This window comes from Nelusetta ayraudi, unplaced genomic scaffold, assembly GCF_046127955.1.
Source record: "Nelusetta ayraudi isolate G7.1 ecotype Tasmania unplaced genomic scaffold, CSIRO-AGI_Nayr_v1 ptg000002l, whole genome shotgun sequence".
Lineage (NCBI taxonomy): Eukaryota > Metazoa > Chordata > Actinopteri > Tetraodontiformes > Monacanthidae > Nelusetta > Nelusetta ayraudi.
In genome coordinates this window covers 8,744,922-8,771,272 of record NW_027466052.1, presented here as the reverse complement: position 1 = coordinate 8,771,272, position 26,351 = coordinate 8,744,922, and the positions used below count along the sequence as shown (strand labels likewise).

The following is a 26,351-nucleotide window of genomic DNA, read 5'->3' as shown; positions in this document are numbered from 1 at the left end:
CCCGCCTGTGAGGAAAAGCCTGCGGATCTCCGCGCAGATAACGGATGTTGCACTTGTTCTTAGCGCGTCAGTGTATTGACGGAATTCTGGCGGCAGAGGCGGCCTATCAGAGATGATAGATTATTGCTTTAAAGGGGAGCATTTTTGTTTCAATTCAGTGGCGCAGAAAAGCGCCAAAAGCGAGGGGAGGTGTGTGTGTGGTGGTGGTGGTGGGGGGGGGGGGTTCACACGTCGTCTCGTCGACCGGGCGAGGAGCGCAGGTACGAAATAAAAAAAAATTACATCTGCCAGGCGAGAAAGGAAAAAAAACAAAAGCAACCTATGTGGGAGGATTTAGCGACGAGCAAACAACAAACAATGTCTCTGGGCTGCGGAGGGGCGAACAAAAGCACACAGACGGGCGCGGGGCCGACTGTGCTGAATCTGCTCCGGCGGCAGCCACAAATAGAGGTGATCCTAAATCATGTGCTTAAAGGTTGCAGCTTGAGAGCCCAGGTGTCACGGATAATTCCTGCTCAGATATCTATAGCGCTCGCTATCTGGGCCCATTCTCTCTCTCTCTCTCTCTCTCTCTCTCTCTCTCTCTCTCTCTCTCTCTCTCTCTCTCTCTCTCTCTCTCTCTCTCTCTCTCTCTCTCTCTCTCTCTCCCCCCTAGCTTAACTTCACCTCTGCCACACTGTGGAGCAGGCAAGCTGCCGTCCTATTGATTCCTCCGGCCCCTCCCCCACCCATCTCTAAACGCTGACCCCTCTCTCCTCCCCCCAGGGCCCAGACGTAAGGGCGGTCACTAAACCTGTGGGTGAGGCAGGGGGGAGGTGAGGGGAGAAGACGCTCCCCACTGAGTGCAATTGGGATTTGGGAAAGTTAAACACTTCTCAAGCACAAAATTTCAGCCTGGGCAGCAGAGAAGGGATTCTGTCCTGCGGCCCGCCCCCCCACCCCCACGGCCCTCCCACCTCGCCAACCTCACACTCACCTGACCAGAAGGTCACCGGCGTCCTTCTTCACCATGTCGCACTCTCGCCGCCTTCCAGCGAGTCTGAAGGGGGCTCAGATATCTCATTTACTTCAAACACTGCTGTCAACGGTTTTTGTGCCGCCCGTCCTTGACTCCGAAGTGACACCGGAGTCGTACTTTGGAGAGTGACACACAGCGGGGGTGAAGGGCGAAAGCTCAGGGAGGATGAAGCGCCAGACAGGGAACTCCCCTACGCCGCCAAGGCACAACGGGCAAAAGGCGCACACAAATGACCCCCGGTCTTTTGCGACGGTGGCGCTTCGCGTTAGCAGTGCTAGCGGAGGTTGTTGCGCCCATGCGGATTTGCGTCTACTGAAAGAGAGTTTTGGAACGCCAGCATTCACCACTGCTTTTTCTGTCCAATCATCATAGGGAGCTCTGTACATCATTCCGTGTTTTGGTGGCTCCAACACAGAACAGGTGGAGGTTGACTGTGCAGGCGGACTGACTAGGCCACTATTGACAGGGAGTGCAGCAAGATGCAAAGGGTATGGCTACACATGCAGAAGACAGATTGATATTAGAGCAAGTTTTATTTTTGTAAAGAAAACCACATGCTTTTATATGGTTAAACCAACTATGTCATGTATTACTGCAGTTATAATAATATATAATAGTAATAATCCCTATGGCACAGTTGCTCTATGATTAATCAAACTGTATCCACAATAAATAACCACCATAAATAGTCTGTAAATCCTCCAACGTGCGAGTTTGATTTATTGCTGCTACAATTATGGTTGTTGAAAAGATGCTAAAACAAAGACAAATGTCAAGCGTACAAACTTCACAGGTTATTTGTTCTCCACATATGATATAAATCCCCTGTGGGAGCGGTGAGCAGGAGCGGTGCCACACTCAGGAGTCATTCACCTGATCGTCTGCTAACAGGACGAAAGTCCAACCCAAGAGGACGAGTGGCCAGCAGTCGGGTCCCTTCTTCACTCTCTCTCTATTATAAACAGTCTGGGAATTGATCTCCCAAACTACAAGGTTGCAAGGTCCCAATATGATTGAATTTAATAATGATTCAGTCAGGGACATTTCAGCTAATATACCAATTTTACTAGGATGTAAAATGAATACATTGAAAAGAAAAACACTTGAATTTTAACAAGGAACTCTTTGACCGGACAGATTATTAAAAACAGTGTTTACACTATGAATTGAATCTAAAGCGGTTACATTAATCATGCACTTTTTTCAAACATGACCTGACCAACACAAAAAATAAATTCATTTAAATTAAATCACAAGACAGACAAAGCAAATGAGGTGGGTGTAAACATTATAAGCTGCAGACATCCACCTGAAAGTGTTTTACAGCTTTTGTGCAATATATTACACTACACAACTGTATCAGAATGAAAAAACACACATATATACTTATAAATACACGCAAATTAATTTAAATAGTGGAATAAGTCAGATTCTTTGGAACGTTTTGGAGAAACCTTTCAAACTGTTTAATCGTTTCATGCTGTTGTTTAAAACTGTTCATGTAATTGTTTAATACCTGCATACATATTTGCGTTTGTCACTTCTCTTAACTTTGCATGTCAGCAACACATAGCGTGGCTCCAAAGTTTTGCCGAACCATCGTTTTAAATGCTGTATGGTTGCATGTACTTGCATATAAAAAGAAATAGAAAGAGCTTTGGTTATTTTGCGTGCACTCTAAGAGTTTGCTGGTAATACCTCTTCAAGTTGGTAAGCTAGCTGCAGAGATTTGACGGCTCTCCACAGTGTTTTACCTCTTTGTTGCAAATCTTGTATGTCTCTCGTTTTGTGTCCAATAAATCATTTTCCTTTGCGCTTATTAAAACCAAAGCACATCCAGACATCGCCTGTTAAACTCAGTGGCCGTGTGCACCTGCTCCAGCCATGTTGTTTGACTGCTGGCAGCAACAACATCTCGCGAGACCTAGCGCCATGAAATTTAGAGCGAGACTAGCTGGGCTAACCTAATACAATGGGCTGGTTCTCTGCACCACACGTTCACAGAAGAAACCAGTTAAATCAATAATGCACCATTAAAAGGGAAATTGATTAAAAGCAATTACCGTATATTGATTTTTTTTTTTTTTTTTTTTTTTCTCAGCCCAGCCCGACTTACCAGTCTCAGGGTGGACTCTCTACCACTAAGACACTGAACTGGTAAGGTCCAGTACCAGGGACAAACATTAGGACAGGTCACGCCCAGTAACCGCTGGATCCCGGAGACCATTTCAGTCTAATGTCCCTGTTTTTCCGAACGCTAATTAAAAAACCAGATGGATCATCGAGGGGCAGGGGCTGACGTAGGACCAAGTGGAATTAATGACTGCCAACATTTAGCGGGTCCTCTTAAAGTCTAAATCTATTTTCGCTGCAGATTTGCCGGCACATTCGCAGGATGTGCGCGAGCACCCGGGGATGTCAAAACCCACTTTTCATCCAATCACAAAGGCTTGTCAAGCAGACTTTCAGTCGACTCCCAGAGAGTCTGCTGGGGGGGTGCAGACTTCTGCACACATCAGTGGTACAATTACCCACAAATCACTGCAATGCCACGACAGAGACGTCCGTTTCAAGTGCCGACTAAAAACAAAGAGCTATTTTTGAAAGAAACCGCACGATTCACAACATTAATGAAAAACAACGCAAAGCCACCGCATGAAGAAATGCAAGACAAATATCAATTTAAGGGCTTTAAGGGTGAGGGGCTTTGATTTCGGGGAGACGCGGCTAAACTGGCATTGACCCGCTTCATTTTCTCCTCGGCCCGCGCCGATGCCGAGCGACGGCCTTTTGACCCCGAGAGTCTCCCGTAGAACAACCTGCAGGAGTGAACGAGGGCTATTTGCGGCCATATCGGCGCAACAAAAAGAAGCACGTGTTAACACGAACAAGACAAGCATATTAGAGCGACACAATGCGGCGCAGCCTCCAATCCCGCGCTCTCTTTCACTCCCTGCATCCCACCCCCTCAGGGTTAGCAGACCTTCCTTCATGTTCAAAGATTATCTGTTAATCCAAAATGTGCAGGGGCATGAGACAGAGGAGAAAGGGAACAATTCTCGGGGGGGTTGGAGGAAAGGGATGGCATGGCTTTATTTGTTTATTGGCTTTCATATTAATCCATTGGAACACGGTGCCGTATGCGCCTCTTTTCCGGGCGCGTGTGAACGTTTCAGAGCCATTAAACGGAAGACGGAATTTTCAATGGATAGCATGTAAAAGTATTAATTGTAAAGGCCATTATTTGGTGTCCATGAGGCTGAATCAGCTTAGCCACTCCATTCCCCCATTTGCATACAAAATGCTTTATTTTGGCAATCAATGAAAGTGCTCCACTGTATGTGTGGCTTATCACATGCTTGCAGGAAATGGATTCCTCAGCCATCTCGTTAAATTCTGTTGATGCAGAACAATTTGAAACATGGCACAGGCGGCAATGACATTTAAAGATGCCCCAGCTTAATTATATTTTGCAAACATTTGGGCTGTTTGTCCTCGGGGATAAAGTGCCTCCACTACAAAGTTAACTTGTTAATAATTCAAAATGAAGCTTTCTCTCTCTCGCTCCCTTTTTTTTTTTTTTTTTGTTAAGCACCAATCATTATCTGCTATTAGTGCTGGTTAAGGGCATTCAAGGTGCCATGAACACACAGGGGGGAGACATGCCACTGTTATATGCCCCAAAACGAAGCTCATGTTGGCACCATGAATTTTGGAAATAAATTCAGTGCAGTTGCCTGGCCAAGGACAATGGGTATGTCTGCAAAAAAAAAAAGAAGCACAAAGAAAAGGTGTCGTTTCAGAGCCAAGGAGACATTAGACAGTGTCAAACTGTACATTTAATGAATAAGCAGCCAGTTATCCTTCAAAGGTTTGCTTCAACTTGAGCTTGTTTTTAAATGTTGATAAAAATAAAAAAAGACAACTACGAAATGACTCCATTCCCACTGAGTCACATTATCGGGCCAAAGTCAAGTCAAGTGTATTTTATGCTTTTTATGTGTTTTGATGCTTTTTTTTTTTTTTCATCGTATTGCGCTTTCAGTCATGCTTGTTTTAAAAGATGCTCAGTAAATAAAACTCCACTGGATCGGATTGAACTTTGAGAAGTGGTTTCAGAAAGCAAAGCCGTGGATGTTTACTTCTATCTGGACTCCCTTGCGTCATCGCTAATTAACAACAACATGGACACATTAAGGAAGCTGTCTGGAGAGAAAGGCCCTACCTGGAAATGGCCACATACGAGTAAATTAATGGGCTTATGATTCCACAACAGACATATGGGCAGCTCTCTAAGTAGAGAACGGCCACTAAAGTTTTCATAGGTCACGCGAGGTCGCCTCTGGTCGCACCCGCTCTGTCATCAACCAAGTTGCTATTAACAAATCACATCAAAAGTGACATTAAAAAAAAAACAATGTTTTGTCTAATTTGCATAACTCATTCATTCATTCATTCATTCATCTTCTATACCCGCTTATTCCTATTCAGGGTCACGGGGGTCTGCTGGAGCCTATCCCAGCTGTCTTAGGGCGAAGGCAGGGTGACACCCTGGACAAGTCGCCAGTTCATCGCAGGGCCACATCAAGACAAACAAGCATTCACACTCACATGCACACCTACGGACAATCTAGAATGCTCGATTGACCTCACATGCATGTTTTTGGAGTGTGGGAGGAAGCCGGAGAACCCGGAGAGAACCCGCGCAGACACAGGGAGAACATGCAAACTCCACACAGAAAGGTCCCAGGCCCGGGCCCCGGAATCGAACCCACGACCTTCTTGCTGTGAGGCGGCAGCGCTAACCACTGCGCCGCCGTGTCGCCTAATTTGCATAACTTTATGAGTTAAAAGAAAATACATTAAAATAAAGGGTCAATGTAAATTGAGCAACGATAAGTGTAATTGGAGAATGCTACTGTGCGATAGGCCATGCAACCTGGTGCTTCTTGCACCCCGGCTGTTCACCGTTACTGGCCCTTAATTTATGCACCATCAATCAGATAGTGTTGTGGGTGGGACAGCAGGGGAAGCTGTATCAGTACTGGGCAAAACTGGGCCCACTCTTAATTACTTTTTTTCCGCAGTCAAACAAAGAAGGAATCTTAATTAATAAATTGGAAAATGCTACGTATCAGGTCCAATCTGGATTTCTCTGGTGTGCGCTTGGTGGATTCATTAGGAGGGAATCACACGTGAGCTCTCCGCTGAACTGCCGTGGCCGTGTTTTGTCCCCAACAGTTCCCTCGAGGCAATTTCAGAATGCGTCCCTTTGAGAGAGTGTCTGTCCTTCTGATACTAATAAATTAATGTGCGGAGACTGCCGACCATACGACTAAAAGACAGCCAAGGTCTGACCCATATTGTAAGGCAACTTTCGCCTCCATTAATCCACCTCAATTCCTTTTCACCACTGGCTTCCTTTGATGAATATACGGAATTCAAATTTGTGACAGAGTGTCCTTCATGACACTCAAAGCCAGGTGCATCCCCATCAATATGAGCAAAAGAAGGGAGGGAAAAAAAAATTAAACCTTCTCAAAATACCTACTGTAGGAGTGCATTGATTTAATATACTGCCATAAGCCCTTGCTCCTCCACTCGACATGCAATTTGGAAATAAATTGACTGATTTAGATAGAGGCAGGAGGAAGGGTTGGGAAGGAAGAAAAAAAAAACCACCCTGGCTGTAAACCTATTCAGTAAGGTGACATTGCACAACAAATCACTTGCATGGATAGAGAAAGAAAACGATTTCTATTTCTAAAAAGTAATTTTGTTTGGGGGAAGGTGCGTTGATTGCCATGTATGTGAATCTATTCCTCTCTCTCTCGACTCTGGGAGCATGGGCGTTTTATAAAAGTCAATGTTATATTTTGCTGTTAGCATAATAATCAGGAAGGCCAGACTTTCATCCAAGAATAACAGAATCTCATTTATTCCAAGTACATAATAGAAGGCCAAGCGCAACAGCCCATCTCTCCCCCTGCTTGCTTTGTAAGCCGCCGAGCAGCAGCAGCAGAACTGGTTGACTTCTGCAGCAGCACGAGTCAATTGTGTTTTAATTGAGCCCAATGAAGAATAATTAAGTAATTAAAGGCTTGATAAAGGGGAGGCATAGCAAACAGATAAAACACAAGTGCCCGCATTAACAATATGGTACACTACAGAGTAAATTGGACATACCTCCAGAACGCTGCACCAACCAGAAAACGGACAAAGCATCAAAAGGCCCAAATGCCCGTGTGTCATTTCTTAAAGTGGCCTGCGTGAATATGCATGTGGTCAGACGCGAAATGTAATACTTCCCAGCTGGATATTTGGAATGGGAGTGCGCCGTGATATTTTCACCACTCTGACATTAGCGGGTTTTATTTTTTGAGTAATTGCACAGCTTGATGTGTACTCAGGGGTTTCCATGAGAACGATGAAAGTCCTATTTCAACAATGCTGCAATTATGGGAAAATATGGGAATACATTTTGAGCCAGTTCACAGTTGAGTTGACTGGAATAATAGGAATAGAAAATAGAAACGGGGGAGCATGGGTGGATATGCCGTCTTGAAAACGTCTCCTTGCAGCTAAAATCTTTAATACCCCAGTGCGTCAATACAGGAGTACACCGGTATTACTTTGAAGTAGTTTGCCGTGCCAAAATTTCCCAAACACTGATATCTGCTTTATTCAACCTACAACAGCCATAATCTCTGCTGGCATCATATGCTGGTTGGCAATGATAATCTATAATCCATTCATCCAGAGAGGGTACACAAATGCATATTTGTTTCCTAGGATTAAAAGCTTATAGTGGGTGTATGGCATGGCCAATATCACTCATCCATGCCAGCTACGGCAGAATTTTTAGTTGTTTTGTTGAGCGCAGGGTTGTTTTGCATCCCGAGAATTTAAAAACCAAAGTGGAAATGGGAGGAAAAAAAACAATATCACGGAAAAGGGGGGAAAAAATGGTGCCATTATCACTCTGCACATGATTATAATTCTTATTATTTTAATTATTCTTACATTGATAGTCATTTTCAGAGGAGATAGGAACTTTTCTTCCCCCGGCCTGCCTCACTGCCTGCCTGCCTGCCTGCCTGCCTGCCTGCCTGCCTGCCTTCCTTCTGCCTGCCTGCCTTGTGGTCAACAAATGAATCTGTCGCATGAAGGTCACCAGTCCCCAGTTCGAGATTGAAAAGGTCTACAACCATTGTTGTAAAATGAAATGAAACCCTGAATTGCTGCAGAAATTAGATTCCAGTCAGAACGCCGAACAAAATCCATCTTTACCCAAAAGATCAACCGCAGTTTCATCACTGACAGCGAGAAAGAAAGAGAAAAAAAAAAAAAGAACCCAGACAAGTCGGCACTGCACTAACACGCCTGCTGCTTGTACAATCCAGCCGAAGGTGTTGTCAGAAAACAAGCAATTTTTTTCCTTCTTGAAAAAAAGGATATTTTTTTTCTAATGCAGTTGTAAGCAAAGGAATAAAGGAATAAAAAAAAACAAAAAAAAAATGGTTTGCAGGCTCGTATAGCAAAAAAAAAAAAATGCAATGAGTCATAAAAAAGGTATTTTTCATTTTAAATATCCGGGAGCAATGATTTGATGTGCCTTGACATTCTTAACATGGCTTGAAGTCATTCAAATAGACTGCTTACATTTTTATTGCACTTGACAGCTTTAGAATTGGCCCAGTATAACATCTAACTTACAGTATGAGAAGACCTTGGTGCTGTGCGAGGCTAGTTATAAATACATATATACATGCACGCACGCACACGCACGTGTGTGCACTCACACACACACACACACACACAGTGTAATTATGTAAAAATCACACTTTCAGTTATTGGCGCCTGTTTAAAGGTGCCAGTGTTCAATCTCTGGTAGCATAATTAGCCCTGTCGCTTCCGTCTTTTCTAATCACCATTTGATGCATATTTACTGATAGCTTTTAAAGCTTCTCAACAAGTTCTACTACTAGCCTTTTCTGTCTGTGCTACAAAACATAACGCACACAACAAAGTCTTCTCCGAGGGCCTTGAAACGCACGAGGGAAAAGAAAAAAAAAAAGAGCATTGCAGTGCATTTTTTTCTGAACCGTTTGTAGAAACAATGACCCAACATTTCAAACAGCACACTCATTTGCCTCCTTGCCATCTGTTTCTCATTCAAATCACGGCAATTAGATTAGACAAAACGAAAACAGTTCGAACGCCCCGAAAATCCTGAACAGGCAGCACAAATATCCTCATCACGAGCGCCGTTTCCGAGCTAATGTAAATCTCGTCACATTCGCATTAGTGACGCATCTGCAGTTGTCCAATCAGGGGCGGGGGGGTTAAAAGAAACACAACAAATGACGCAGCACTCTTTTCTCTATCGACTTTTTTTGTTCAAATTCTGCGTGTTGCCAAAACCGTTTTAAACAGGAGACACACTGAGCAAAGACAGGCAGGCAGGCAGGCAGGCAGGCAGGCAGGCAGTCAGGCAGGCAGGCAGGCAGGCGGACAGACAGACAGACAGACAGACAGACAGACAGACAGATAAAATACATGACATTGCTCAACAGAAATGCAAGAATGTCAAAACGTACAAAAATGAGATGAGGAAGTTATTCATATCAAAAACCAAAGTATGGCCAAGCTCCAAATAAGATCTCCGCTCTGGTTGTCACAGGACGGTTTTTCATATCTTAAAAAAGGGAGAGCAAACACTCGTCACTTAAAACAACGATAGCGCCCTTCCAAATTCTGCCACCCAGATGCCGCTCAACTCCTCCAGTTTCTTTCGCCCTTACTGGGCTCTTCATATTATTTTTCTTTTTTTGTTTGCATAATTCTATATAACGTGTGTGGTTTTTTTTTTAATGACCTTCAACTTTTAAGGCCCCCCAGCTGATCACGTAAACACAACCTCCAACAGCCCAGCATCCTTTAAGAGCAAATTAGATTTTGGTGGAAGAGGATCAACCAACAGGGACTTGAACAAACTCTTGAAAGTCAGAGCGAAGCCGCTGATATCCCTCCTCTAACAGCCCAGCGCCAGGCGACGCTTGGCCTCTCTGCAGCACACACCACTAAAACACTAGAATTACTGCCTCACGGCTGTATGTCTCTGTGCACCGGTCGCGTTCCAGTTTACATCCATGTCCGTCAATATAAAATATGGTGTGACTAATAGAGAGTTTTGTCACACGGTGCGACAAAAAAACTGCCTGCAGCAGATTATCAGCAGAAACACAGAGCTCCTGCTGCAGTTCTTGAAATATGGGTGTTGCTTAGGGACTCCACAACCAGAGTCAGCCGTTCAGTATCTGGCCACATGTGAAATATGGTTACAATCGCCACTCCGCCCCTGAGTTATGGCGTTGAATAATGGCTGGGAAGGTGCGTTAGCGGAATATTATGATACCGCCGTCATGTCGCTCTTTGACCTTTTGGATATAAAATGTCATCACTTCCTCATTTTGTCTTGTTAGGTCTTTGACTTTTGACACCTGACCGATAGAGAGCGGTTAGATACGGATGCACGCATGTGGATATTTAGAGGCAACACCCAGGCTAAACAACTGCAGCTCCTCCCAGCCAAGGATTCACAGCTTCCTTCTTCCTTTTTCAAATAGTCGCTCACAATGTTTGAAATCAGAATTGAACATCCACTATATAGGTAAAAATGACCTGCATGTAAGAACGGTTAGTAGAAATATACTGTATTTTATGCAACAAAAGAGCAGTTAAAAAACTACAGAGGTTAATTTGTTAAGAGAGTCACTGAATACTTTTCAGGAAATAATAACACTAACAGTTATAGGCACATAGAGTATAAAAGACACATATATCTGCAGAAAAAAAATCACAGTCAGTATTCGGTGCATCACCCTTAAAAATGTGAGACGATAAAGGACGCATTTAACCTATATTATTTTTCTTATTTTGAGATCACTACTTGATGTAAAAAAAAAAAAAAAAGAATAAAAAAAAATACCAAGATAAATATGATAAAGATGACTTTCGTCAAGTCAGAGAATTCTTTTTGATTTTGAGGCAATTAAAATTTCAAAACACCCAAGAAATGATAAGTAGCCTATCACATGGTCTAAAGATGGCAACATAACATATTTATCCATTGTGTTCATTATCTTCAGGAAGATACCAAAACTGTAGCTGACGCAATTATTTAAAAAAATAAAAATAAAAAATGGGTGCCTTATGCAAAAATATACGCAAAATATATAAAGTTTCCAATTGTTTGAGGCGACTGAACTGAGATGGAGAGTGATGACTCATAATTAAGGAAAGTGTGTATTAATATCATACCTGGGAGAGCTGACATCAGTGGGCAATTAATAATGTAAAGCTGTAATACCTTACGGACATAAAGGCTGGAGGAGGGGAGGGTTAGTCACCGGGTACCGCGACAGCAAAACCCGTTTATATTGCGTATTATAAATGGGCATTTATTGTCATGTACTAACTGTCCTCCACGTATCGCCGTTGTGTCTGTGCCTACACTGCCATCTGCTGCTTTTACGTATAAAACACACCTGTGGATTTTAGAGGACGGCTTGATAAATGATGTGGTGCATTCAAGTGCAACGTTGTAAAAGAAACAAAACAAAGCTTTAGGAAATCCACCTGCAAGCAGTTAAAAAAACAAAAACAAAAAAAAACTATATTAATCGCGATTTGAAAAATTGAGAGCTCTGTAAAGGAAAAGGTTAAATAACCCTTTCATTTTGTTTATGTGTTTATCCAAATAAACAACCAGTCTTTTTATGCTACGTGCTTGTAGACCACATCCACTGGGATTTGCAGTTAATGTTTCAAATAGCCCCTGAAGGCAGCTGCTGTAATCTGCTCTAATCTGGGCCAGCACGTCACCAGATGAGGGATGACATCTGTGGATGCCAGCATCACTGCTCAAGTGAAATCGACTCTCCACTGTCATCTTTCTGAGACAAAATGTCCATAACAACTTGCCAGAAGGTGACTCTGATATCATGCTCGGTCCTCTGCGTTTCGCTCTTCCTGCCCAGGATGCTTTTACCGAGAGGGAAAACGGAGACGGGGCAACCTGAGGGTAAATCAGCTTATCAGATCACCATCCATCTCAATGTGCTTTTTGTTGTCGCTGCTGCTACTGCTGCTGACGCCAGATGTTAGTCTGACCACAAAGAGGGCATCAGGCCTTGGGCCTCGGTATAAAGGAAATGTGATTTACAATAGAAATGATGTTTAAATGCATACATTTGGGATTTCATTTGTAGAAAGTCTGACAAGAATTCTGATTTTTATTTAATTTTTTTAAATGGAATTATTGATGTTGTTTGCAGTGCTGTCAAAATGCCATATTTGACGTTTAAAGATTTATGTCGTTCTTTTAAAAAAGAAAGAAAAGAAAAGAAAACTAACAGTGATTGACAATTACTGAAAATTATTGTGCAAATATTCCTCTCAATATGTTGTTTTTAAATCAACATAACCCAACAAGTAGGGCCCAAATTGAACCTTGTTCGGCTTCAACGGGCGTCAGCTGACTTGCTAGTTTGAAAAGGCAATTTTTGACTCGCCGAAACATGACAAGCCACTGTTTCAGGCAGTACAAAAATGTCAACAAGCAACCGTTCTCTCTGCTCCTTACCCTTTAACTGCGTGCGAGGAAGATTTCAGCTTCCGGACTTCGCTGCTAGTCGTTTCCGTTATGCTAACGTCTTGTGCTTGCATGGAGATAAACTCCGCTTGTTAACATTATAGAAGCAGCGTCGAATGATGTTATGCAACATTATTCCACAGTGATATTTGTGGTGGTGGTGGTGGTTGAGGTGAATCTTCGTTCCTGAAGAAAATCAACAAACAAACTTGTAACCACGATTTGACAAACTTCTTCATTCGGCTACACGCGCCTGTCGCCGCGGCTAATTGGTGGTTTTGATTGCCAACGTAAACAGTAGATGGGCGGAGCGAAGGTGAGGTGACGTCACTAACCTGGGAGACGTCCGGAACTGTGTTTTGTTTTGTTTTGTTTTTTGATTTAGCAAACTTTCCCAGTACTTTTTTCTTGTTGAGGAGAGTTCACTAACAGGCTAGAGACACAAGCTACAGTTGGAAAGCATGGGTACAGTTAATTTCTGAAGATCAACTATGAGTGATGTGATAATCTTTATTTTTCATTTTGTATTGTTTCACTGTGCCCAGTTGGACCCGGGTTCCATCCCTCAGTCAGACATCAGCTGTCTTTCCAAGACGACCCAGATCAGTGGGCTGTGGAGACCTCCTACTCCATTGACCATGGAGCCGAGTCCGTGGCCAAATTCAAAATTAGCGGGCAGGGCAGAAAGTACAACCTGATGGCTCAAGTCATTCCCTTGTACGGCTTTGGGATTTTCCTTTACATCTTCTATATTATTTATAAGGTAAGCCACTGTTTGGATGGCTGGCAGGCAACATAAATGTAAATCACCAAACTCACATTTGAAATGATGAATGTATTCTTCATGACAAATATTACATCAGGGCCTACAATAATAAATCTGTTTTACTGCTTGGGCTGTTGATGATTAAAAATGACCTTATGTTACTCATGCACCCATTTCATGTTTACAGCTTACTTGTAAGGGAAAAAATGCCAAATCAGGAACTGCAACATCCAACCCAACGTGTAAGCTTTGTAAGTGCCCTTTACAATAAAAGGTTAAGCTGACATGACATATTGAATTTTCTTTTTTGCAGTTTTGTTTTATAACTACATATTTTTGCACCAACTTTTAAAAGTGTAATGTTTCAAATGTAGGTGTTGTAAAACAAATAGTCATATACTACTCTGCGTTCATCTTGTCAAAATATTGCAGATATTAAAGCCACAAATGATGAGCTTGCCAGGCTGCAGGAGAGAGTGACGCAATCCGAGAGAACGGTAAACACAATTGTATCAGGAAGGAGACGAAGCTCTGGCTGGTAAGAACTTCAATTTTCACGTTAAGCGTTAAATGTTGTATGTCTCCAATACATAAATAAATGTCACATGAGGACTCCTTGGTTAGACAGGAAGTGATTGTTTTGTTTTGTTTTCTATCCTGCTCTACCTCAGTATCGTGCTACCCTCTAGTGGCAGAAGGAGGAAGAGCAAAACCAGCACATCAAAGAAGGAGGAAAAATTACTGAGGCAACTTCGGCAGATCACACAGCTGATGGAAGAGAGTCGGATAGAGGGAGCCTCTCCAGAGATGGAGGCTGAGGAGGTCCCCTATGGAGCAGACTGGGAAGGTACATGCCGAGATCTAACAACATCCAAGCCTCAAATAGCAACAAAATATATGCATGTTGCAGATTAAACAGGATCGTCTTGTCTTCCCGAGGCTGTTTCATGCAACTTTATATTTCTTTTTTCTCTGCAACAATCCCAGGCTACCCAGACGAGACATACCCACTGTATGATGACGACAATGAGGGGGATGACAGAGTGAGATCCGGCCCCATGATGCTGACAAAGTCAGCCAGGCAGCCCACCGCAGAGGCCCTGGCTGAAAGAATGGAGCTGGAGGAGGAAGAGGTCAGGGCAAGAAAACTATCAATTGTGCGAGAGGAGGAGGAGGAAGAAGAAGAGGAGGAAGAGGACGACGAAGGGGAAGATGAGGAGAAGAGGGATAGTGAGGAGGATGAGGAGGAGGAGGAGGAAGAGGAAATGGAGGAGGAGGCCGAGGCGGAGAACCAGCATTTGCTTGGTCAAGATTTATCCCATCCAACAGCGGAGGGAAGGCAGGAGCGACTTGGCTTGGAGGTGAGCAGAGAGCTGCAGAGTTGCAGCCCTGGGAAAAAGCAAATAAGCTTCAGCGACCACAGAGATGTGTTTCACTATCCGAGGGAAGATAACTACGACGGGGAAGAGAAGGAGAAGGAAGAGGAGGAAGAGGAAGATGAGGAGGGTGAGGACGTTGAGGAGGAGGAGGAGGAGGAGGATGTGGAGAATGAAGATGAGGGGACAGCGGTGGAAGAGGAGGAGGAAGCTGATGAAGACGATCCGGTGATGGAGGCGGAGAGCCTTCAGTTCAGCTGTGTGGGCGGTCAAAACTTGGAGGAGGAAGCAGAGCAGGACTACGACGAAGAGTCCTGGTCGGCGCACTCAGACACAGACACGGCCAAAGAGGTGGAGGTCAGCGGCCTGAGGATGCGGAACCGGAGGGAGACCTGAGGAGCTCGCCCAGCCTCGCTCGCTCGTCGCTGTTCCCAATCTCAACGTTTTCCTCGTATAGTTTCATCACCGCATTTGAATTTTGTCCTCCAGGGAAAACAGCACCATGCTGAGGAAAGCCAGCGGGTGAAACATTGATTTTGTGTCGCACTCATTACACTTAATGAAAGCCTTTTTCCATAAGGGCCACATGAGTCACCATCCACCATTACACTTCCCCCACCCCACTTATTAGCGTGATTAGAGAAGAAATGTGTTCACGTCGCAGATCAGGCCGACTGTAACCCGAGCAGAGGTCCAGTCGTCCCGGTTAATTGGAAACACGCGTGTTCGTGCGCAGTCGGTAGGAGGGAAGATTAATGCCACTCCTTCGCCAATCAAGAATACTCCTCTTGGCCGACGTATGAGGCAATTCTGTGGACTCAACGCTAATCCCAGATTACATGAAACTTTAAATGAGACTGCCGTTAATGGAAGAGTGCTGGGGCCCATCAGAGCCCTCCCCCCCGCCCCCGACAGTGCGCCATGCTGAAACAGCACTGACCGCGTTCGAACTCACTTAAACTCGTCGAAACCTGAGCACGTCGTCTTCGCCGCATCTCCGTGCCTCAATGCGTTCAGCTGCTGCCACCTGATTGGCCGATGAGCTATTCGCGATGAGAAGCAATTGAACGTTTCACCTCGCGAGCGAGCGCCCATCGCCGGGCTGCTTTATCTCCATCTCCCAGGTGGTCGGAGCGCCGAGCGACGCGTCCTGTCGGTGCTGCGAATAAATCAAACCCAAACTAACCTGAAGCAGAAGGATTCTGTGTAAACACTGAACAATCGCATGCGCGTTACTTAATATGTAAGGCCTGTGCACAGTTAATAGACCTTTTAAACTGCAGCCAGCCCAGCTAGAAATAGTTGGATGGCTTCCAGGGTTTCCATTGGTAACAACACCAAAATCGCGGCCCATTCAGGTCAAATGGAGTCCAGATGCTTCCCGTGTGGCAGCTGGCTGACTGCAGACAATGTCTCGGAACTTCACTTCTGGATTTCAAAAATTGTACCTGTCAATAAAGCTGGAAGAACCACCAGCGCATTACAGCGGATATAATGAGATGAAACGGCTCTCAGCTGCTCAGACTGAGTGTCCAGTCAGCTTTAAGTCAGTTAGGACAGACTAATATGGAGAATCATAAAGAATGAAGGGTCTCTGAAGCAATTTCTTTGTGCACTCCAGCAGCCGAAGCCTGACACTGGTAGTTTATAACTATGCTTTATGTTCTGATGCCTCCCGGACTGAACACTTCTTGGTACTTACGAGTATTTACAATCGGCTACCAAGAAGCTACCAAGTCTCGTCAATGATCTTTGTGCTGTAAATACTTTTAAGATATTCTCCGAAAGTTTTCCTGCACCTTCACCCTTTTATTTTACCCTTTATGTATGTATCTGCTCAATAAACAGCAAGGCATATGTCAAAATGTAATTTGCTCATCCTGGCTCTCGACCTTTTCTTCGTTGTCTCTTTTTTTGTCCAGTTTTTTAAACACATCACAAACCACTCAAGGCCCGGTTAGTTTCCTCCTAGTTGAACAGTGACAGCACTAAGTGCTAAAAGAGTCGCCGAGTATTTTTTTGAATCAATGATTTATTTTCTTTTTTTTTCTTCCATGACCAAAGTACTGTCTATACCATCACAGTAGGTTTTATAGCATTTACCATACATTGAAACAAGAGCACAAAAAACAGAAAGTGAAAGAACTCCAGCCTCCCGGACACATGTATGAAAAGCAGACGGCAAGAGTATCAACAGTTTGTTTTCCTTTTCTTCCAAGATAGAAAGTCAAACTGGTTAATAGAGAACACTGTTGAGTACAAGAATAGCAGGTTCGATAAAGGTTCTCTTCGCAGCCCACAGTAGCGACGGTGGCGTCAGAGATTGTTCTTCGCCCTCCCTCAGGTGATTTTTTTTTTTTTTTTCCCTCCAACGGTCATAAAATACAAAATACTGTCATATCGTTGAATCGTGAAAGAATACGGCCCTAGAAGTAATGCTCGGATTAAAAATGCAAACAGCACTGAAACCACGTGATATATATAGAAAGTTACAGGCAGTCAGATGAGGAATGCACCAGGAGTCCACCTCAGCGGGGGAACAAAATGATTAAATATGTCAGGGGGCAAAGGGATGATATAAATGAAAGTGTTGAGGCTGCGGCAGATTTACACTGTTGCTGTGGCAGGAGGTCAATTTGTCTCTGAGTTGTTGTTGTTGTTTTTTTTAACAGCAGGTTGGGAGAGATCAGAAGATGTGAGCGCAGAACATCAAGGAGGGGGGGGGGGGGGGGGCAATATTCTATCTGCAGTCTGATTTACCGAACAAGATAAATAAATTCCTCTCTTCACGTGATATGTTGCAGGCCGAGAGCAAATTCAATTAAGTGTGTGGGTTTAATGAAATGTTGTCCGGCCCAGGTGCACTTTGAGATATCATCCCCCGGTTTTTCGCTAATGAATCAGTCGCTGTCGCAGCTGACAAGCGGAGTTCAGAGGAGCTACAGAGACGCTCGGAGGGGGAACCATTTCCAGCTTGTTAGCTTTTTTTTGTTTGTTTTTTTTCTCCTTAAGCCAGAGGCGGGTGGGAGGGGAAAGGTCACTGAAATCAGTCCTCAAAGGCACAATAAAGTACACACAGCTAAGCCCCACCCACTACTGACTTTACGGTAAAGTGCACCATCATCCTGTACATTCACATACATGACACAACACTGTATGACATGCCTTTGCCCTGTTGCTCGTGTTAAAAACAGAAATCGTGATGGGGGGTGGAGGGGGGTCCAGAGTGGGATGTTGAGACATGGACTGATCCATGTCTGGCTAAAAAAAATTGATTAACATGTAATAAATACATAAATAACAAAATAAATATACTTTGACGTGCATGTTATTTTCAAACGGTACATCGGTACTGTAGCAGTTTCTCATGCTTGAGGAAGTGTTGTAGAGTACATTTTAAAAAAAACTAAACAAAAAGGAAAAAAAATTTCAACCTGTATAGCTTACACCAAATGCTTGGTTGTTGTTGTTTTTTTTAGTAATAATTTACAGAGAAAGAAATGTTAAACGTCTTTGACTACAACATAAAGGAACAGTGTTTGATTTCATAATGCCGGTACAGTACAAAATCACTATAGTAATAAAACAAACTTGATTCTGAAAGTGGTCCTCTCGTTGTGCTTCTTTTTTTTTTGTTGTTGTTTTTTGTTTTTTGTTCAACCGGCTGAGACGGCTCTGTATGTCAGAGCCCCACCCATCCCATCGCATCCCATCCCCCGCACGTACACACACACAAAGTTGAGGCCGATAAAAACTTTTGGGGAATATGCAGGATCTCCGAAGGTAACTGGGCGACCCGGGTCCTGTCAGTCCAGGCCCGGTGACGCACAGACAGCCCTTGTGCCGAGGACGGCCGGCCAGTCGGACAGACGGACAGACCGGTGCTGGGCTGGGATCTATTCGCAGGCTAACTTGCTGTCGAAGCTGGAGAGCGCAATAGCAAAAGCCTGCAGGGCACACATTGGGTAGTTATAGTCCATGGTGAAGACGTCTTCTGCCACTCGACCGAACTGCATCACGATGTAGTCAGCTGCAGTGGGGGGGGGGAAGCGCACCAGGAAAGTGATCAGAGCTTTTGCACTGTGCAACGCAAAGCTAGACACATTCTGGGCCGGCAGGTTATTCTGAGTTATAAAACTAAAAGTATTGACAGCAGATTAAGGTTTAAAGGTCACACTGCCGAGCACTTTGCACGTAAGCAGTACAACCACAGCAGATTTGGAGAACAGCAGTTTAAATGATTTATTCTTTTTAAGTTGTCCATTAAAACAGAGCAAATTCAACAGGATCTTTGCCCTGCAGGCTAGACCTGGTCTGCAGGAGAGGCCTTGTCCTTATGGCAGGGTTACTAAGAAACAAGTGGAAGCACTCACGGTCGTTGTCGTGGATGATTTGGAAATTCTTGACCGAGGCCTGAGTGACTCTGCCGTGGAAGTTGAGCACGTAGGATTGCGTGTCGTCGTTCCACACGGGCGTCTTGTTGTGAAGTTCAATCACGCTCTCTGTGTTCTTGTTTTGCCATCTGGCCAGCAGTGACTCATGCTCCTGCATTGAGAAAATAGATACAAATGAGAGGAGGACATAATGGGTATCAGATCAGCAACGCTGCTCAGAGCAAATTGGGTTATTAAGAAGATTGCAACGGCGTACATTTCGTGGGCGGATAGACACTCTCTCATGGTCCATGTTCATCCCGGGGATGATAACACTCATTTTCCGAGGCCCTTTAAATCCTAAGACATTGGTTTCCTGGAACAGAGAGACAAAGAGTGTGAGAGTAATGCCATCATTTTATTTATTTATTTACTTTACCTCACTTGGCAGCACATGTCTGTTTTACATTACACACTTGACCAATTCTTTGAAAACACAGGAGATATTCTCACAGGTCACACATGAAGATTCATCTAATTCTGATCAGAATTTACGAAAAGAATTACGAAATTGAATTAATTGATTAAAACTACGCTTAACTTGATTCCAAAAATGTCTAAAATCTTGAATAGTAGTTGAATATTATTATTATTATCATTACATAGATACATACATAGCAAATGGCTGCTAGCTCTTGGCGCAGGCTGCTGGCTTCTAAGCTGGTGGTGCTCTTCACCGGGTTCAGACCGCTGTCATACACGGTGAACTTGGTGCCCATGAGATTAGATCTGCAAAACAAAACAGACGGAGGTGTGTGTGCACAACTGACAACAAAATGTTATGCCCTCGGGTCAAACGTTTCCTATTAGCGGCCCCTTAAATCAATTAGTCGAAAGAAACAGCCCTCTGGTGGCCAGAGTGCAGCATTGCTGCTGTTTGTTTGTTTTTTTGTTGTTGTTATTTTGCTCTGATGAATCTGTTTGAGTCTGTTTCTGAAGGACTGCGACTCAGCAGGATTGATTAACTCACCAGAGAGGTGAACGAGTCAGTGAATGTTTGACAATTTCTTAAGCCAGGATGGAAAGTCTTGACACTAATTTACAAGGTAAATGAAGCGTATCTCTGTTGCACAGCAGTTGTTTTTTCTTTGTTTGGAGGGGTTTTTTTTGTATGTCTTGATGACAACATCAAGTTATTGGAAAATAATTTCTAGAGTGACAGCATGTGGAGAAATTAACACTGTAACTCTCCTATCCTACAAACAGAATGATGTTTAGAGTGAGTGAATCAATGAAAGATTGTTTGAAATGTAAAATTAAATTTGCAAAAAGGGTGAAAAAATTATTTTTGTTATCAACAAAATGATAAGCTGATGATGTACTTTTCATCATCAGCTAAAGCACTCGGATTGCACCAAAATGCACTTTTGCATAATTCCATTCCGGCTGAGAGAATTGACCTCTAGTTTATTTAGTCTATTAAAGAGGCTATTTTACATCAATGCCACTTCACCGCAATAAAGCCGAAAATGTGGTCGTTAAACACAAAACCACAAACGTCCGGTACATATTGGATTTGTGCACACATCCAAAGTAAACACTGCGCCCCTGTTGTTGTCCATGGCCTTTGCTTCACAAAGACCGCAGCACACCTCTGATAGGCCTCCACTTATTTAGTCGGTGAGGAGGGGGCGGGGCTCCTGAGGCACACTAGTCTAAAGGTCACGGTTCACTTGAATTTAGATCTCTATCAATCAAGCGAGGCTGTGATTGCGATCATTTGAGTGGCGCATGGACCAATGGCCGGGCCGGCTCAGCAAGATTAAAGGCCGAGCGCGAGCACATTTGATTAAAACTTGCGCAGTGTTTCCATGGAGCCATGAAGGCAGCCCGGAGCTGTCTCCAGACATAATGTCACTTCTCGTTACAGGCCGATCTGACTGTGGCCTGTGAAGAGTCTGCACCTACTGCGGGAACACGTTGAGCACGATAGAGAAACAGTGACACTGATCTCTGCTAGAATGTGAACTAACCCGTACCACATGGCCACCATTTATCATATCGGGGTCAGTGTGTCAATAAACATTATCACTTGCTTTAAAAAAAAAAAGTCTCCATACAGTCCCTCTCCGGAGATTGCTAACGAACTACAAGTACAAACCTGGATACCTTGTCCACCAAAAAAAAAATCACCACCTCTATGTTTAAAGCTCAACAATTAAAGGTTTAGTGTGTAATATTTGGAGATTTTGAAAAACGAAATAGCGACATCAAGTGGTTACACTTTAGATTGCAGCATCTTTCACTCTCCCTACCCCTCCCAAACTTGCCAGTGAGCTACTGTGGCCCCATCCACCTTCTTCTTCGTTGGTTTATTTCAGGATGCGAGTGTTGACCCTAAATACGAAAAACGCGCTGTCATGCGAGCTGGATTGTCCCCATGGCTTCCTTGGGAATATGGCGGTGCAAGATGGCAGCTAACCGAGAGCAAGGACCCTTGCTACATGTATATTCTCATATTCATGTAAGAACCCTTTGAAGGGTAGGAAAATCAAATTACTTTCATTGTACTGTGAGTGTACACATTTATTTATGTGTTTATGGGCTGTATGTTAAGCTTTTACCGACATACAAATTATAAATTAAGCCAAATTTTACACACCGGAAGATGCTCTGATGGTCTAGAATTCAAAGACTGGAGCAGCAACAAGCGCCAAGAACTTACCTCAGTTTTCCAATGAAGCTCTCGCCTCCTCGGGACAGATCAGTGGGGTCAATGGAGATGAGGTAATTAGACGTTTTACTCTTTTTCCTCTTCCTGCCGGCTAAGAGGAACATCTGGAATGACGACAACAACAGGAGTCCAGAACCCGGTCAGTTTGCAAGAAAATCAGCAAAAGCCACACGGCGCAATACTATAAACAATAGCCGATGGATTATTGGTGCAACATGTGCGGGTGATGTTTAGTACTTCCTATCGAGAAGCGCAGCAGCAAGTCTCTGCAGCAGTCAATGCAACCTAATGAGTTGCCTTCCCTTTGTTCAACGCTACATTTGTTTCCACATGTGCTCCCCTCTGATTTCACTTTATCTTTTCTTTCTCTTGTACAGTACATTCACTCGGCAGCTGCACATGTTGTGCTGTCTTATCTGCTTTCTCGGCTTCTTTCCCCGATTGTTCAGTTTTGCTACACTGGTACACATATGGTTCCTCGGCACGTCTCAGTGATTTTTTTTCCCTCATTACTGTGCTCTTTATGCTAGGAAATGATTTTTTTTTTCTCCCTCATTTCTTCCAAGCTGGTTATTGAGCTTACAAAAACCTGAAGTTCTGCTCCGTGCCACTCACAATGAATCATTTCTTTGTCTAAGAAAGCTCCTTCAGGATTCTCTCATCAACCTGCCCGAATGCCTGCTTGTCACACTGCAGCTGTTCTTATCCTGCTGTCCATCAACCCACATTGTGCTGCTCTAAAAATCACCCTAAAAATGTTTCACTTGAGAAAGCTCCAGTCAGCAGCGTCTTTCACCCATTCCACTTCCTTCCTATCACCGCTTATCACGGATGGCTTGTGTTAGGTGGTTGCTGGACTCCATCCCAGATGTCTTTGGGTGGAGGCGGGATTGAACCCTGAAGAAGTCAGTCAGCTTCTCGCACACAAATGACGAGAGGTGGGCGTATTGATCCGAAATATGGATTGTATCGATCCAAAGTTGGTATCGGTATCGGCTCATTACTACCGTGTTGAGATCAATACTTTAGTTTCAGTTTTGTCCTCCAGCGCTGCGGTTTCGTCAAAGAGGCGACAGCCAGGTCGCCGTACTCGCTGCTTCTGTCTCAGCGGGAAGCAGACAAATTTACAGAATTTTATTTTTTGTATTGTAGTTTCTCAACTCTCAACCACATTCTTTGCTTTAATTTTTTTGTTTTCAAATTGCTCTCAAATGCATTTTTTGCACTTTATTTAAGAAAAGAATGCACATAAATGTGTTTTGTTTTACTATTGTTTCAATTTATTATCTTAATACTACGGCGTCAAAATATTTTGTAGTCGCCTACAGTCTTTGCACTGCAGGAGGAAGTCGAACGTACAAAAAACCTAATTGCACAGTAATCATTTTCCCTCTGTAATGGTTCCATCCATCCATTTTCTTTCACTATCCTGCACTCAAGGGCATTGCTGCCTCGGGTGGTTGGTGCACGCCAGGACACACAAACGCCACAGATAATACCACAAAGTCTCACTTCCACGTGACTTCTGGGTTTTTTCTCTTTTCACACCAAAAAATCAGGTCACAGTAGAGACACTGGCGGGCTTCCACTCACCTTTTTGCCGTCCTCCCTCTCCAGGTGCAGGTAATAAGTGGGATACATGCCTCTGTCCATGCCCTTTTTATCTCTGGTGATTCTGCACTTCACCCTGACACCCTGGGGTGCAGGTCGCAGAGAAAACTCCTCCAGGTCGTCCACGTCGACGGCAGGCTCGCTGACCGGCGGCGCGGGAGCCGAAGCCACCTCCTGTCGGGCCAAAGGAAACGGCCCGGTGAGAAGGCGGTTGACTTGACTGATGTGCGGTGTTGACTTTCATTAGGACAGAGTAACGAGCCTGAAGATCAAATCGCCCACTGGGATTAAGAATGAGCACACGGTGTCTAAAATAAGGCGCCGGCGTGGAGACGGGAGTCGACTGATGGGGGGAGATTGGAGTGGAAATGAGGAGCTAACGGAGACGATGGTTATCTTTAAGCACAGCGGCAGCCGAGTGCGGAGGCTGCAAACACACCTGAAAGGAGGAAATAATTGGACCAAATCAAATCTGCCAACGCAAACATTACGTCTTGTGCATCCAAGAATAGCGACGTTCAGACACAGGACCATTATAAACAACACGATCTGTGCTGTCCACGCAATTTTCAACGTTTATGAATGCAATAGCGCCACATCAGAGAAAAAGCCTGATGTCTTGGCTGAGTAGCTACCGCAAATGAATTCTATCAAAGGCAGAACGTGCACTTGCAGGATCTACTGGCCTGTTTATACATGACATCACATTGCTAGCCGGTAAAAAAAGTTTCCTTTCTCTAACAACAAGCGTTTCCCTTGAACTTTCGGATCCACTTGTGGGCAACTTGAAACGCTGGTCAACCAGAACGGAGCGACTTTTCTGCTCTTTGTGATTGTAACCTGACATCAGTGCTGGTGCAAGAAAGATGCGAGAGGCCAGGATCACCGTAGCGTGTGGAATTTGTTGATGGGAGAAAAATGTTGTCAGTGTGAGGGGAAGAAGTTTTGCCTGCAGGTCGGGTGATTCAGCCGTTCCACAGCTGTACCATGACGACACGGTCTACTTGAAAAATATATAAGTATTGATATGTTTGCAGAATGCTTTCTTGCCACTAGAGGGAACTAAAACGTACAGAGTGGATCTTTAAATTTAAATGGAAGTCCAGAAAAATAAAGCACATTTTAGTTTGCACAAGTCAAATGTTTTTTTGGTCGTTTGTTTTTCACCTTGCAAGACTTCTTGCTCGTGGCAGAGCCCGGTCTGGTGTTGCTGTTGAGCTGCGAGGAACTGGAGCTGATTTCGTCCTCATCGTCGTCCTCCTCATCAAAATTCATACTGCTGGATATTCCTTCACAGGCAGGAAGGTGGAGCGGCGGAGAGGGAAAGGAAGTGTCAGACATTTCCTTCCTGCAAATTGATTTTACCAATTTGCAGGCACATTTATTCACAGCTGTGTGGCGTCTGGCCTGGAATGATCTTTTGTAATTTCCCGGACATTTCATTGCCTCATGACGTCGGTTTCTGTGTGTTCAGCGCACACACACACTCCACAACAGTGGCAGCGGTGCCATTGCTTGTCTTGCAATGTCACTCATCCAGCGGCCAAGAAGGCAGCAGGTCAGACAAGATGTCTCAGCCACCTTTAATCCAAAACTTCAAAGAAATTGGTAATGGCAAAATGTAAAAAGCTCAAATAAAAAATATAAAAAATTCCAAGCATACGATTTAAAGACTTGAAGACTTGAAAACATAAATGGAACTTGCTACTAAATTGCTTTGTAATAGGAACATGGGCCAATTCGTTGGATCAGGTGCATAAACATTATCATCACACACACACACACAATGTAGTTGTGTTAGTTTGGCACTAAAACTCAGTTACGCAACAATGTCAGGGGTCGAGCAGTGAGGTGGAGCTGTGGGCTATTTTTACAGACAAAACCAAAAAGAAATTGGCAAATATTCCTGGTTTGAAAATCTTCCTCACTGAGAGCATTTCCGTTTTGCGCTTCACATTCTGATTGTAACACAGCCAGGACGCCCCACAAAAAAACCCAACCCCCTAAACCCCCAAACACACACCCACCTCCTGAGCGTGGTGGGTGTCGCTGAGGACCCCCGTTGGCCACAGTACCTTTCTTAAGCATGGTGACACGAAGGTCCTGTTTGCTCTGCGAATGAGTGCAGCTCATCGCTGGCTCCACCTCGCCGTCATCGGCGCTGCTGCTGTGACCCACCGTCAGGATCTGGACCTGACTGTCGTCCTGTTGGAAGGGCAGGCCATCCATCGCTGCTCAGGCGGCATCGCCACGGAGAGACACATGAGGAGAGACACAAGAGGGAAAAAGGCAAAACGAATACGCCTCCGTTAGCGCCGCAGCTAGCCAAGCACAAAGATATAAATAAATGTATAAATAAAATCAGGAATGAAGCCCACACAAATGGAACAGTCCCATATCTGGATCTGGATCCGTGCAGCAGCAGATTCTATCTCTTTGGTGCCACCAACTGTTTGGGCCTGGTTACGATTCAATTAGATACTGGAAAAGCCAGTAGCTAGCTACTAGCATTTTAAAAACCGTCAAAAAGCCAAACAAGGACCACAAAAAATGCATGTTTTAAACACAGGTTTTTCTATTTTATGTGCTTTTCTTTTTTGGACTTTTGAATACTTCCTTGCTGACACAACTGCTGACTGACGGCATGAAGAGCTGGCGTTACCCTGCACCCCCACGTCCTTCAGTGCTAGCCGCAGCTGATTTACCCCTTTATGCTGCCACGAAGCAGCATTTCTGTCGGTAGAGTCAGTCAACAGAGGCTTTCCCCATTCATCGTCCCCCCGTGCTCTCGGCTTGCTGCATGCTCTCTGAGAGCTC

At 44.2% G+C, this 26,351-nt stretch overlaps 2 protein-coding genes across 4 annotated transcripts in view; one reads left to right on the top strand and one right to left on the bottom strand.

The window, feature by feature from the left end:
- Window positions 1-11,784: 11,784 nt before the first annotated feature.
- ric3a (RIC3 acetylcholine receptor chaperone a) lies at window positions 11,785-15,690 on the top strand. Its single transcript, XM_076025336.1, has 6 exons — window positions 11,785-12,104; window positions 13,220-13,437; window positions 13,628-13,691; window positions 13,873-13,978; window positions 14,112-14,287; window positions 14,428-15,690. The coding sequence occupies exons 1-6, from the start codon at window positions 11,987-11,989 to the stop codon at window positions 15,210-15,212; spliced, it is 1,467 nt and encodes a 488-aa protein (XP_075881451.1). The 5' UTR covers window positions 11,785-11,986; the 3' UTR covers window positions 15,213-15,690.
- Window positions 15,691-16,828: 1,138 nt separating this feature from the next.
- The window catches only part of tub (TUB bipartite transcription factor), a 33,263-nt gene continuing 23,740 nt past the window's right edge, over window positions 16,829-26,351 (bottom strand). For all 3 annotated transcript variants that reach the window (XM_076021920.1, XM_076021910.1, XM_076021930.1), the window contains exons 5-12: window positions 25,610-25,765; window positions 24,702-24,823; window positions 23,517-23,708; window positions 21,915-22,027; window positions 19,864-19,978; window positions 19,467-19,565; window positions 19,190-19,361; window positions 16,829-18,846 (exon numbers count right to left, since the gene is read on the bottom strand). In XM_076021920.1, the coding sequence (XP_075878035.1) occupies window positions 18,713-18,846; window positions 19,190-19,361; window positions 19,467-19,565; window positions 19,864-19,978; window positions 21,915-22,027; window positions 23,517-23,708; window positions 24,702-24,823; window positions 25,610-25,765 (1,103 nt within the window). In that variant the 3' untranslated portion in view covers window positions 16,829-18,712. The remainder of the gene's footprint in view (window positions 18,847-19,189; window positions 19,362-19,466; window positions 19,566-19,863; window positions 19,979-21,914; window positions 22,028-23,516; window positions 23,709-24,701; window positions 24,824-25,609; window positions 25,766-26,351) is intronic.